At 38.5% G+C, this 14,502-nt stretch overlaps 1 protein-coding gene across 3 annotated transcripts; it reads left to right on the plus strand.

Moving 5' to 3' along the window:
• The first annotated feature begins 823 nt into the window (after positions 1-823).
• Positions 824-13,883, plus strand: sona (SON DNA and RNA binding protein a). Of its 3 annotated transcripts, none has more exons than XM_014995418.2 (10): positions 824-921; positions 3,900-3,995; positions 4,391-4,592; positions 5,499-5,572; positions 5,676-7,520; positions 7,615-7,963; positions 8,174-8,697; positions 8,800-9,278; positions 10,028-10,120; positions 12,022-13,883. In XM_014995418.2, exons 2-9 carry the CDS (start codon positions 3,968-3,970, stop codon positions 10,100-10,102), a joined length of 3,576 nt encoding a protein of 1,191 aa, XP_014850904.2. In that variant the 5' UTR covers positions 824-921; positions 3,900-3,967; the 3' UTR covers positions 10,103-10,120; positions 12,022-13,883. The 3 variants fall into 3 exon arrangements, with proteins under 3 accessions (XP_014850904.2, XP_014850903.2, XP_014850905.2); XM_014995417.2 differs by having other exon boundaries at positions 828-1,018; XM_014995419.2 differs by having other exon boundaries at positions 828-1,018; positions 7,618-7,963.
• The last annotated feature ends 619 nt before the right edge of the window (positions 13,884-14,502 follow it).

Below are 14,502 nucleotides of genomic sequence, written 5' to 3' on the forward strand. Positions count from 1 at the left end.
ATGATGTCAAAGTCTACTCTATAAATTTTCACTTCATAATTTGACTAATTAGTTCACTGCCTCTAAGTGGCTTAACCCTTGTGTTTACAACTTGTATCATTTGCTTCAGTCCTTGCACGCACAAGGATTAAAGGGTGAATGCCCTGTCCATCTTTTGTGAACGTTTATGGAAGCTTCCATAGACATTATTCATACTAACTTTAACATTTTTTCTCAAAATATTTTTATGGGCAGGCTTGACAAATGGCTGTCTATAAGAAGGGAGAGAACAGATGTAGGTACTTCAGTATTTGCAGTCAGATGCTGTACATCTTTTAGAAGTTTGTTGTATAATTGTGTAAAGTCAATCTCTTTTGCCATCATTAACTGAGGCAGAAGCGTCAGAACCAGAGAACTATAAAGGTTGATAAATAATGCTGGTTCTGTTTTGGGGACTTCTCTGGAACATTTGGAGATTATTGTGCAAAAAAAAGATTAATCATAAAAGCAAGACAATTACAGACAACTCTGAGCATCCTTCTCAATACAACAACAACATCTTCAGTCAGAGGCTTCCTCTGAGTTGTAATACATACTGCTACGTTAGCTTTCCTGCCCATGCCCATTAGCAACTCTTTGAGAAAAAAGGGTCACAACAACATGTAATTTCCCCCTGGGATTAATAAAGTATTCTTAAACTGAATTGTATTGAGTTCTAGTATTTGATCTTACTCAAGTCCAAGTTTTGGACTAAATGATACAGTATACTTGGTCACAAGTGGTTTTGTCAAGTGGTCCCCTTTACAGCCTAAAAACAGCGGCTCACCGGTTTACTGTGGTGTTGCCTGGGAAACAGTGACGCAGTCATTCAAACCGCGCAGCATGGCATGTTGGGATACCTCTCTCCATCATGGCGGAGAAGAGAGCAAGCTAACGTTAACGGTTAGCATATTCAACAACTGCTTGATTTCGCACAATTCAGCGTAGTACTCGTCTGCCTTTTTCTCTACACGAACCGGAGCCATTTAACGTAAACCGGGTAAATATGCGCTGTACAGTTAAAAACCTCTGTGAAAGGAACAACTTCGCTTTGTTGACATCACTTGCAGCTAAATGTTTAGCAGCTACATTAGCTTCAAGGTTTGAGCTGCTAGTGCGTTGTCGGTGTGTGAGGCCGCATCTTCCTGCAAGGAGGATATTTGGCTCTTGGGGCTAATAATTTTATAAATGTTTTAAACAGTTTTCAGAACTTTTCAAATATGGCGTATTTTATTCTTACGGATCAGTTTGAGCTGACTAGCCAGAGCCATCGGCTACCGTATGTGGATGAATGTTAGTCAGGGCATTGTAGGCCTGACACTGGTCAACGTTATCTAACGTGTTTACGGGATGGCGATGTGCACAACTTTGTTCTCATTTAGCTCCGCTTTCAACGCTGCTTTTATTTGTTGCAAATCAGTACTTAGTCAGGTTTCATCTGATAACATTTTACGTTGTGAATGAATTAACTAGATTTCTCGGATTTATTCATTAAAATATAAAAAAAAATCTTCTTGTGAATTTAATATTACGTCGTCTGTTGGGCATTATTTCATCAAGTACCATCCATTAAGGACTATTAATATATGGCGTGAATTGTTTTTTGTTTGGTTCTTTAGTACCGTTTTGCAAGCGTAGTTTGACTTCTTGTGACTTGTATGATCTGTACTCTAGAGCAAGATATGTGCTGTATGCCGCTAATGGTGATTTATACTCAAGATCAAGTTGGTGACTTTACATCCTTATTTGTGTGGTGCTGCTATTAGTATTCCTTTTGAAATAAATGTTTTTAGTGCATTTTGTTTTTTAAATCCCACTATATAAAATGTTTAAATTAGTTTCTTAATTGTATTTCCAAGAGGCGTTTCACAAAACAAAAACAACAAAAGATCATGTTAAAACGCATTGAAATAACTTTTAAAGGACTCCAAGATTATGGTAGTCGGTTAAAAAAATAGACAATTACAGTAGTTTAAACATTGAAATTCAAAGGCACTTGATGTATGTAAATACTAACATTTCTATGCAAATGTACATTTTGTTAAATAAAATGACCATAACTGCCAATAATTTGCAAAGCATATTCTAAATATCTCAGTATGTAGCGCCCTTGAATAAGTATTTACCCCCTTAAAGATTTATTTTGTTACACTTAAAAATCTTATATCAGGCAAATTTATTATACAGATACTACAAGCAGGGTTTATATGATTTATTTATTGAAAGTTAACCTAAACAGTCTGAGAAAGTAATCACACCCCATAATAATTATGAATTTAATATGATGAGCAACCTTTTTCCCCACTGTTAGGTCTGTAGAATCAATAAATCTCTTACACACAATCTGTTGGGCAGCAAGAAATACACTAAAATCAAGGAGTTCAAGAACTAATCATTAACATAAGTCTAGAAAGTTTTATAAAGGCATTTCTAAAGCTTTGAGACAGTGTGAAATATTATTCTCAAATTGAGAATATAAGAAACAGTGGAAAACCTTCCCAGGAACGGTTGGTCTATCAAAATTACATCGAGAGCTCATCACCAACCAGCCAAAAAATATCTTGATAGTTCTTTTAGACTGGGGAAACATATTCTGTGTTACTGGCGAGACAACGTTGAAACTTTTTGGTAAGTGGAGGACTCATGTAAAACAACCTTTTAGAAAAAGGACATCGATCATACCTACATTCAAACATGGTTGTGGTAGTGTGATGGTCTCGAGCTGTTCAGAACACCAGAGTTCTGCAACAAGTCAATGATCCAAAGCAGATCATCAAGTCCACCTCTGAATGACTCAGTAAAGCACAGACTTAAATATGATTGAGACGCTCTGAGCGAAATAGGTCATTCATGTTGGAAAACTCTCATAATTTAATTGAAACAGTTGTGCAAATTAGAGTGGAGCAAACATTCTTCCCCAGTGGCGTAAATGACTCAAAGCCAGATATCACACACACTTGATGGCAGTTGTTGCTGCCAAGGGTGGAACAACCTAGTCCACTTAGAGGGTAATTACTTTTTCACATTGGGCCAGGTTGGCTTGGATAGCTTTATTCCCTTAATAAATGAAATCATCATTTGAAACTGATAAGTGTAATTATTCTGGATGTATTTGTCTGATATTAACATTTGATGACCTAAAACATTTAAGTGGGGCAGAAAAGCAAAGCAAGGGGGTAAATAGGGTTAGGGTTATTTGTTTAAGAGTTGCTCTGTTGAGCCAATGTTTGGGATATTTTAGCAGTAATGATTATATTGTTTTCTATGGAAGACACTGTACCTCTTCAGAGAGTTGGTTTGTGGCTTTCTTTATAATGTAATTTGTACTTGATCGGTTTTTTAAAAGTGGAAATTGCAGAACCAGCGTTCAGGACACCATCTTTAATTAGTGTGGTTTTCATTGTAGTTGAAAACCAAATATTTGAATGACGTTCAAATATTACTTTGTCAAATCCATCTGCTTATATTTTGTAGCTACCTTGCCGAGAGATTACCAGTTTTGTCAAATCTAAGTCAGGAGAAATGGTGGCAGATTATGCAGATGTGATATTTCTTACACAAAGGATTTTGAAGTGGAACTTTTTTTTTTTTTTTTTTCCCACCTGAAAGCCTTCATGCTCAACTTTTTTCCAGGGTTGTTTTAATTTGTTTTTGACTGAGATTGTGTGTGTTGGTGTTTTTAAAACTGTCTGTTGTTTAGTTAATAGGATGGTTTGATTTTTGGCTCGTTTGTGGGTTTAAGTAAATGTTAGCCAACTGAGAGACAAGCACTGCTCTGCTTGTCTCTCATTTAACTCAATGATATGCTTGAGTTGAATGTATAAGTGCTGTTTAGTTATAATGCATCTTTAGATCTTATCACCTTTGTTTTTTCCCCACAGCATTTATTAAGAGAGATCCACTCCAGCATCTCTAAGAGGTCTCTTTGCCACATTTCTGTGCTGCCATCATGGAAAGTGCAGTGGACGTTCCATCAGGTACGTAATGCGTAGCGCTCCAAATCTGTACATTTTCAGTGTTGCCTTCATTTCTTCTAATCTTTTTTTAATTTACACAGACATTTTTATATGCTGCATTTTATACAAAATAAATTACATTTTATTTAGTCTAAAAATAAGTTTTTAATTATGTCTGGAAAATCTCCTATTAAAAAACCTGTTTGTGTGCTCGTTGATTAAATTCTGTTATAATTTCTTGAAAGGATCATTTGCACTGCCGTTTAAGAAACATTGGTTGATTACTGGACATGAACCACTTTGGTCACTGTCAAGACAATCTCTGTATAATCTCCTGATGATTTAGCCTGTGTTTTGTTGTGGATTTTAAAAAGAGTTGTGTAACTAAAATACTTGGTACTACATATGGTGTACAGGTGAGGATGAAGCGCCTGAGAAAGATGACGTGAATGCCAAGGAAAGTACTGAGGCGCCTCACAAGAAAAACAAAAAGCACAGAAAACACAAAAGCAAAAAGAAGAAGAGGAGGAGAAAAGGCGAGAAGGAGAGCAGTTCAGAATCTGGCGCAGAGTCGGATGTAGAGCCTCCACCTCCACCGAGAAGGACCACTAGAGCCAGGTCAGACAAAAATAGATATATTTTTTCCATTAAACATTTAAAATAAAATCTTAAATCTGAAGCAAAGTCATTTATTAAGTCCTGAAAAACTGAACCCAAACAACATTTCTTGATTACATTTTGGTAACATAACATATATATTTAATGTTCACATTGCTGTCCAAGCTTTTAAACATTCATTTTGTTAACTATAACAATTTACTAATTTACTTGTAAGTTTTTGCATTACTATTGATTCCTGGGGTTTAATTTGTGCTGGAGGACTGGTGCCTGTCCTCAGTGGTCAAAAGAAGAGCCTTAAAAAACAACAAACAAATCTCATGGTGCCAAATATGGCTAATGTATGGCATCAAGTTAAAATATATTCAAGATTAAAACTTATTTTAATCTTGTCTATTTAAAATGTTTCACAGTTATAGTACCCTATGTTTCATAGTTAACAACGCTTAAACTAAAACAAAGTATTATATATTTAAGTACACTGTTGGCAAACAGACCCCAAATAAGTAAATGATTGGTGAAATTATCTACAACTAATTACAGAAAATTACCTACACAATGAAGAATAAACCAAAAAAAATCTCATCATATTAGGGACTCCCTCAAATATCATACAAATGTCAGTGGACATGTCAACAGTGATCTGTTGTGATAACAGAGAAGAGAAATGTTTTAAGTTTCCTTTATAAAAAGGGATAATTTTGAGTTTTATTTATTGAGCTGATCCCTAATCAGGAACTGGATTATACTGTGGGTTCATATTGTAATATTCTCAAAATAAAAATAATGTTGAGAATATTTTTATTTCAACATGAGCAAACATCTTACTTTGCTCATGTCCACAATTATTCAGTGTTTTAGACATAGAAAGTAAATTGGATACTTTTTTTTTTTTTTTTGCTTTAGTGCCAGATTGGCAGCAGCAGCTGGAACTGAAAACACAGGACTGAAAGAGGAGAGAAGAAAAGATGCAGTTGCAGGTAAATGGAAGTGACACACAACCATAGTTTGTGTCTTTTTTAAGTGAATGCAGTAAATATCTTTGGTAATATCAACAGTGACTATTTCTTTCTCATTGTGTAGATACAGATGGAGGCTCAAAATCTAAGAAGCATAAAAGACAAGCTGCGAAAAAGAAAAAAAAGAAGAGGAAGAAAGATGAAAAGCAAGAAAAAAAATCATCCCGCTCGCCATCTGACAGCAGCTCAGCTTCAGGTTCTGACTCTGAAGGTGAAGGAGGCAAAACAGCTGGCAATGGAAAATATTCTCCAGCTGTTTCGTCTGACCTCAAGGAGCCAACATCCCGACCGGAGCCAAAGGACAGCCAAGGGGAGGAGCAAGTTGCTCCCATCTTAATCCAAAAGCCTGAATTGCCTGAAGTAAAGAAAGAAGAAATAACAGACATGGAAGTCCCCTCCACTGACAAGAACCATAGTTGCGCTAATGCAATAGAAAAGGATAAGATATCACCCTCTACTGGCCAAGATGAGATAACACAGACAGACACTGTTGAGGTGAAGATTGAGAGCAGTTATGGAGAAGCCAAATTCATGCATGTACAGGAATTACCTGACATTATCCCAAAACAGGAAGGCACTACTCCAAAAGATGACCTAATCCTGAAAGATCAGACCAGTTTAGTACCAGAGGCAAAGGTCAAGGAGCCTGATTCACCCCGGCCTTTGTCTCCTTCTCAGACCTTAGAAATAAAGAGGTCAGAATCAGGCCCCAGCCGTTCACCGTCACCCTGTCTTATCAAGCAAGAAGCTGAAGTTCAACCAGAAGAATTAACAAAAGAACGATCTAGAACTCCTTCTAGATCAGGCTCAAAGGAAAAGCTGCCTTTATCTCCTCAGAAGAGTCAAAGGCTTTCTCACTCCAAGTCCCGCTCTCCCTCTCCTAAAACCAAGAAAACATCGCCCTCACCATTCCGAAAGTTACAGAAGAGATCCGGCCGTCGTTCCCGATCCACCTCTCTCTCTGTCACTCCAATGAAGAAGGCGTCAAAATCTCCAAGCAAGTCCAAGTCTCCTAAACGACGGAAGAGTTCTGTGTCAGTTTCCCCAAAGCGACGCAGAAATTCTCCATCTCCCAAAAGAAAAGTGTCACGATCCCCCAAGCGAGGAGGGCGGCGGTCCCCCTCCCTGTCTCGGTCTCCAAGGAGACGGCGACGATCAAAGTCACGTTCCCGTGGAGGTAAAAGGCGCTCCAGGACCCGGTCGCCAAGGCGAAGTGGTGTAGTTGGTCGACGTTCATTGTCACGTTCCATCACGAAAACCCGTCGCTCTCACTCTAGGTCTAGACGCCCTGTTGGTCGATCTAGATCAAGATCAGCAGCCAGGCGTGCAGGAGGCAGGCGCTCCAGGAGTCGCTCCTTGTCTCGGCGCAGGAGGTCGCCGCCACAAAGATCCCGCCGCTCACGGTCTCGATCCGCCCGCAGGAGCAGACGAAGTCGTTCAAGATCCGTTGTCATGCTTAAGCGCAGCCGTCGCTCCAGATCCAGGAGTCCTCGCAAACGGTCCAAATCGAGAAGCCCTCCTCCACGACGGCGGTCCAAATCCCGTTCAGCAGTTAGAAGACGTTCTCGATCTCCTGGAAGGAGGAATCGCTCTCCACCAAGGTCCGGAAAACGTTCAAAATCCCGCTCTTTGTCTCGAAGACACCGATCACCTCAGCCGAGCAAAAAGAGGTCAAAATCTCCACGAAGGAGTCGAAGGAGGTCGAAGTCTAAATCTGCCTCTCGAGGTTTAAAAAAATCTAAATCCAGGTCAAGGTCTGAATCTAGTGATGGAAGATCTGAAAGTTCATCTTCAGCAAGATCAGTGTCTAACACACCACTTAAAGAGAAGAAGGCTTCCCCTCCTGCTAAGGAGAAGACACCAGAAGAAAAACCCGTTGAAGAAAATGGCACACCTTGTTTTGAAGCAGGTAAAACTTTTGTTAGGTTATTAACATTATAAATACATTTAAGTGAAATAAATGTTCAGATATTGAGATGGTTATGCAATGTGTATGTATCCAGCAGGTGATCTGAAACCATTGCCTTCTGCAGCTGACGCTGCTCCCCAAAGTGAGAGTCCCTTGGATGAGTTGCAGGATCAGCCCACTCAGCTTGCAGACTTGCCTGCTCCCATTTCAAGATCTGCTTCCCAAGAGCCAGCCAGCGGCCCAGGTGGTTCTGATTCTTCAGAAGGTTCAGATGACGATGATGAATCTCCAGTCAAACCGGTGTTAACGAGCAAGAAAAGCTCCTCAGGTTCAGCATCTCCAGAAGTACCAAAGAAGCAGCTTTCCAAGTCACGCTCACCTGCTGATCGCCGGAAACAGTCTCGCTCAACATCCAAGCCGGCATCCAGAAGAAAGTTTTCCAGGTTTGTATTATGAGGTTTCTAAAAGGGGTTTGATGTCGATTAACTTTGTAAAATTAGGTCTTCAGTTGCTATAACAATATATACAATACAAGTGAGGCATTGAAATTTGATGAGTCTTCCTTCCTTCTCAGGTTGATTTCTGACTTACAGTCTGCATTGGAAAGCTTCATTGTGTGCAGTTATTAATTCTGAATATTTATCCTTCCAAAGGTCCAAGTCTCCGGTTAGGAAAAAAGACTCCGTCTCTCCGTCACAAAGAAAAAAGCGACGGTCCAAATCTCGGAGTCCTGCTCGACGGCGGAGATCACGCTCCCGTTCTACCACACGTCGTAAGCGTTCTGGCTCCAAGTCACGCACCAGGAACCGCCGGTCCAAATCCCGCTCTCCAGCTCGCAAGAGGCGATCCCGTTCTCCAAATGCCCGGGGTAGGAGGAGGTCCAAGTCCCCGGATAGGAATAAGCGATCTAAAAGCCGCTCCACAGGCCGGAGGAAAAGATCCAGATCAGGAGACAGAAGCAGGCGATCACGGTCCCGCTCCTCAGATCGCAGACGTAGGTCAAGGTCACGAGGTCGAGGAAGACGGCCAGCATTCCGCAGTCGTTCATTTGACAGACGAGACAGATGGAAGAGGGAACCAAGTCACTCTCCGGTTGTCATTCTCCGCAAGCAACGCCGCTCAGGGTCCCGATCACGACGCAGTGCCAGCAAAACGCCTCCAAGGCTAACTGATCTGGGTAAAACATTTAGTTTGTGAATAAATAAACGTAGTGCGTGCACTAACCACCTTGTTTGCATTACCCCTTCCTGTGTCTCATTTTCACTCTTTTTCTCCTCAGATAAGGACCAGTTGCTTGAAATAGCCAAGGCGAATGCTGCCGCCATGTGTGCCAAGGCAGGGGTTCCTATTCCAGAAAGTCTCCGGCCAAAAGCTATTCTCCAGCTCCCTCTCCCGACCCCGTCTCCTTCCCCCATTTCATTACCTTTACCGTTACCTCTTCCAATGGGCATGGGAATGCCGAATATGCCCAACATGGGTCCAATGGGCTTACCAAGTATTCCTGGAATGCCCACTATGTCAAACATCACAATGAGTGCTGCTGTGGCAAGTATGACGGCAGCCACCATGACTGCTGCCTTGACCAACATGGGCGCCCTTGCAGCTATGCCACCACTTGCCCCTCTTCCCACAATAACTAATAAACCCCCCCCTAGCCTTGTTCCCCCAACTCCATCTCTAAACCTGGACCACATTGAGGAAGCAAAGAGGAAAGTCACTCAGCAGGCCAACATACATACCATTAAGGAACTCACAGAGGTAAATGGGCTTAACTGTTTTACCAAAAGAAATAAAAAAAGGTAGAAAGTCTTGAGCTTCCAAACATCTAGATGGTAGCTCATCTAGATGGACTCAATTTATATCTACTAAACCTATCTTTCAATATCTTTATTTTTAATTATGTATAAGCTGAATGTTTAGTAAACCATCCATTGCTGATTGATAGATGAACAGAGCCTCCAAGAAACATCAGAAACTTTTTGTTTGTCAAATAGTGGGCTTGATTTGTATTACAAAGTCAAAAGAAGCACATTAAATCAGTTTTTCTTTTTATGTAACTGCACATAGTACTGTGCAATGACTTCTGAAATACATTATCAGGTTGTATCGCTAATAGAAGTTATTCTATTTATTAAGTACAATAACTAGAAATTCCTGCAGGTGTTAAATTGAGATGTTATGCCATCCCTAGGTCTGAGACAAACTGAATGTAATATAAACTACAAACAGAGGTAGAGGTGGCTGCAACGCTTATCATAACACATACAAAGTCAAAATGGCTGCCTAATACAGCAAAAATATTTATCAATTGCCAAGTGTGTAAATCTTTATCCTCACTATTCTTCCTGCTCTGATTTTAAGCTACTTAAAATGACTAATAACTGTTGCATAGAGCAGAAATACCAAAAAGTGGAAAAGTTACGATTAAAATTCTGAATAGTTAAATTGTATTTCTGTTTGTCTTACTTCAGAACTAACCAGTGTTTCTTTTTGATCTCTTTCTATAGAAGTGCAAGATGATTGCAAATAGCAAAGAGGAGATGGCTGTTGCGAAGCCCCATGTGTCAGACGATGAGAGTTAAAACCATCAAGGCCACAAGGTGAAATCTTCAACTGATTTTTTATTTTATTTTATTTTTTTCATTGCTTTAAAAATAATATTCCCTTTAGATTAGTTTGATACATGTTCAGTACCTAAACCCAATAAATTTAGTGAACTTTACTGTTAAGTTAAAAATTACTGGTACATCTCAGTAAATTTGAATACTTGTAAAGAGTTATTTCAAAAACGCAATGCATATGTTAGAGTAATATACACAGTGCTAAAGTTCAAGCATTTATTTCTGCTAATGCTTAAGATTTTGGGTTTCAGCTAATAAATAAACCCCCAGTTGTTCAGAAATATATTAATACAAAAATATTGTCCCACCTATGTGTGTCAATATGCCTCACATGTGGTTTTTTGAACTGCATCAGCACAGTGTGTCATGAAGGGGATCAGCCTGTGGCTGTGCTTCAATGTTAAAGAAGCTCAAGTTTCTTTCATGACAGCTTTCATTTTATCTGCATTGTGTTCCTCATATTCTTCTACACACTACCTATATTGGGTCTCTATGGGATTTAAGATGGGTGACTTTTCTTATGAATCAACAACTTTGATACTTTGGTAAATACATGAGCAATAAATGCCTAAAATGCTTTAAAATCTCTCATATTTAGACCAGTATTTACAGGCACATATCAAGATGAAGGTTAGCAAGCTTAACAACAAGAAGTCGAATCAATTATTAAAATCTGTCCTGAGTGTTCAGATTACAGTTACCAGCTTTACATGAACACCAAGCAAAGCTGCAGAGTGGGGGGTCAGATCAGCAATGAACAAGTCTGTTGATGTCTGACAGCACAGATATATTCAGTCACTTGAATTGCATTGTTATTCAGACAAGTTATTTCCTGGTAAACCCACCTGTGTAGTTTAACAGAAAGGATATGATAGGAGAATAAACAAAGTGGGATAAAGCTGCATCACACACAGGTTTTAAACCATAAAAGAGCACCACAGTAAAACTGATGGCTCACTTCTGCAATTTTACAAGTTGTGCACAGTGAGCTACATAAAAGTAACAGGACATTCCACATATACAGAGTTTGTGCTTTGCATGAGGCATTTTATAATATAGTGACCCCAGCGGGTTAAGTGGACTCCAAAAGCTGTGAAAAATAAGCTTTCACAGCTTATTTTTATTTGCCAGTGCAGCACCCTGATTATTGTCTGGTCAAAAAAAAAAAAAACATTTTGAGAACACTTTCTTTTTTCACTTAAATGGGGAAGATTGCAGCAAAGCAAACTCTTTTCTAGAAAATCCTTGTTTTACATTGTACCTTAACCAAAGGAATGAGACAGTTGTACCTGTGTCCTGGAGATGTCTATCTATATATATATATATATATACTCATGCATTTGTTTATTTTTAGTGTCACACTTTAAAGGTTGCTGTCAGCTTATCAGCTGCTCTGCTGCAATGGGGACATTTCTTAATTTAGAATGATTTTCACAAGTCATCACCCAAATAACATTCAGCTTCTTGTTTAGGAGAGAGAGAAAAAAATTAACAAGTTATCTGTACATATTGGACAATTCTCCTATATAGATTCACCCCTTGGCTTAGTTTTTTCACTGTTATTCCTTTCCTGTTAGCCAGTCTTCACTTCTGAATCATTCATCATTTATGATTAGTCAAGGCATTTGTCGATAGCTCATTAAAACTCCCTGAACCTGTGTTGAATGTATAAAAAGACTTTTAGCAGGTTAACCAGAAATGTCAGCAGTTTTCAGTAAGTTGTTGGATAAATTCTGGTCATAAATCCATCTTCATAACCCTTTATTTTCTTCATTTATCCTTCCAAACTTTATCTTTTATTAGTTTTACTGTCTTGATATTCTGTGTGTTTTTTTCTCTCAGTGGTTAAATATACTTATTTTTGTTTTCTCTGTTTGCAGCCACTTCATTTGAATGACTGAAACAAAATGTAGGATTCCCTAAAGGACCTTCTTTCCCACAGTTCTCTCTGTTAGCCAGATGATCTGACATAGTGGAGGAGCTCTCTGTTTGTTGCAGCTATAAAACATAAGAGCGCCGGCAGCGCCAACTGCCCGACACTGCTCCCACGGTTTGTTTGTACGAGAGCTGGAGACTTGCAGACTTTCACCTGTGATGCCACTGAGAACAGTGGATTCACTGAGGTCCACAGCTGTATGACTGTACAGTGGGTTTTAGTATGTTTGTGTTGATGTCTTTCACCATCATCCCAACGGTGCAGCTTCTCACCCAGGCAAGATCGTTAGAAAACCTGAGGAAGAAACAAACCAAACGAACCTGTGGGTCAAACGCTTTTGTATATGTTCTGAACTTCTCCAAAACTGTTTTACCTTTATTTTTCTTTAGGATTGTGCTAAACAGATAACTACTTGGGTTTTTTTTTTTCTGTACTCTTTTCATTTACCTGTAACCCCTGGTTTTATGATCAAATAATGCAGAATAAGTAAAAAGATAGTTGATCCTCACTTGTGATGTCTTCATACAAATTTGAGTTATAAACGTAAAGAGAAAAACACACATTATCACATTATTTAGAACATTTTACTACATTGAATACAGAAGAAAAAGAAAAAAATAAGTACTGTCCTGGTTGTGTGCAAATTACATCTGTGGTTACAGCACCAATCTCATCTTTGGTCTGGTATTTTGTCTGGGCGTTGTTGGGCTTCGTCTATTTTGCTCTGGATAAAAATATTTTATGATCATTTTAGAGGAACAAACTACTTGGTATGCTTTGGGAGTTCCTACCATCATCTTGAGTTATACTAGATCTTTGTGACTGCATCACTGCAGTTAGTGCTAAAGGACGGTTGAAATAAATGTCATGGATACAAACGTGAAATAAGAGATCAACATTGATGTGATGATTTAAAAACTCCCAAGCCTAAGTAATTTAGTTTTTTTTTTTTTATCTAGGGTTATTGTAGCTTCACCTAAGACTGATTCACAATAACATTTTCTTAAATGTGTTTGCAAGCAGTCAAATAAAGCTACTCATTCACTTTCACTCTAATACATATTTGTAGCAGTAGTGAATTTTACCTTTATTCGTTTTTTGCTTTTTCTTTTCTTTTTTACCTCTGTATGGTCTTCAAAGCAGAAAGCTGAGGGTATCCTGATGTCACTGTGAAATATTTTTGACAATCAGGGTATTGAGATGTTTGTATTGAAGGCACAACAATAGGTGCACGAAATACAAACACCTTTGTCTTCAGGTGGCCAGTAAAATACTGATTAAAGGAAATGCTGATGTGGAAACTCGAGACGTCCAACAAGCCCAATCATTCAAACACTTAAGATCTGGAAAAGCTGTTATGTCTGCCTCTATTCTGTGCGCGTTCTTGTTTACCCCATTGAATAATTGAAGAACAAAGACAAACTTGGTGCTCATAAAAACTGTAAGGGACAAGTGTACTCTGATTAAAATAGGATCTTGTCATAATTCATAATTATCTTCATTGGAGGGGCATGCAGTTGTTAATTCCATCCAGCTTTTTCACTCATGCCCAGGTTTGGTAAATTAGAAAATGATCTCTGAAGATTTTTTTTTTTGTTGTGTCAATTTTAATTATACTTGCTCTGCAAAAATGTCTTGTTATAACTGTTGAATTAATTTCCTGAGGTAAGCTTTAGCTATTTTAATGAGACAAAAACAAGAAAATACATTTTAGGATACTTTTGTTTCTTTTATTTGAACATGGTATTGTTGCTTGCTTTGTATATAAACGTGTTGATGATTATTAAAAACCTCAACAAATCGAAACCTTTTCTTTCAAGTGCTGCACTTTACTGAGCAAGTTTTAGAAATATTCCAATTAACTGATTAACAGCTGTAAAGCTATAATTACTGATCAGATAAATAAGTCGGTGATCTTTTGCATGTTAATGTTTCTAATCCTTAGACAATGTAATCACCCAGATGTCTTCAGTCTTGTAGTATCGATTTGTCCTACAGGGGGCGCACTTTCTCTTTTCCTCATGTGGTAAATTAAGTAATTCTTTTAACTTATATTTTTTTATATATATATATACCAGCTAAATCAATGAGCAGACTGTGAGCTACAGTGTGCACAGGCCTTTAAATTGTTCCAGAGCAGCTGAGACTTGAAAGGCTCATTAAGTCACATTTATAACTAGTCTTAAAACTTAAAGATGTTTTTTTCATGTGGGAGAAATGTTTATATCCTGATTTTATTTGTTTGTCATACTTCAGTGTTTCAGAACATCGAGGTAATTAGTCATGTATATCACAAGTGAACACAAAATGTTGTTATAAATGAAGATGTTATTATGTGGCTGAATTACAATTCTGCATACATAAGTGGGCCAGTATTCCTCCACAGCACTGTAAAATACTCCATGCCAGTTGTTATAAACTGTTG

This window comes from Poecilia mexicana, unplaced genomic scaffold (assembly GCF_051168715.1).
Source record: "Poecilia mexicana isolate PSO_F unplaced genomic scaffold, ASM5116871v1 scaffold_2, whole genome shotgun sequence".
Lineage (NCBI taxonomy): Eukaryota > Metazoa > Chordata > Actinopteri > Cyprinodontiformes > Poeciliidae > Poecilia > Poecilia mexicana.

Excerpts from the sequence above, each read along its gene's own strand:
- sona (XM_014995418.2), top strand. The coding sequence starts at position 3,968 with ATGGAAAGTGCAGTGGACGTTCCATCAG. Across the intron at positions 3,996-4,390 it reads TGCAGTGGACGTTCCATCAG|GTGAGGATGAAGCGCCTGAG; the intron begins GTACGTAATGCG and ends TATGGTGTACAG. Across the intron at positions 5,573-5,675 it reads AAGAAAAGATGCAGTTGCAG|ATACAGATGGAGGCTCAAAA; the intron begins GTAAATGGAAGT and ends CTCATTGTGTAG.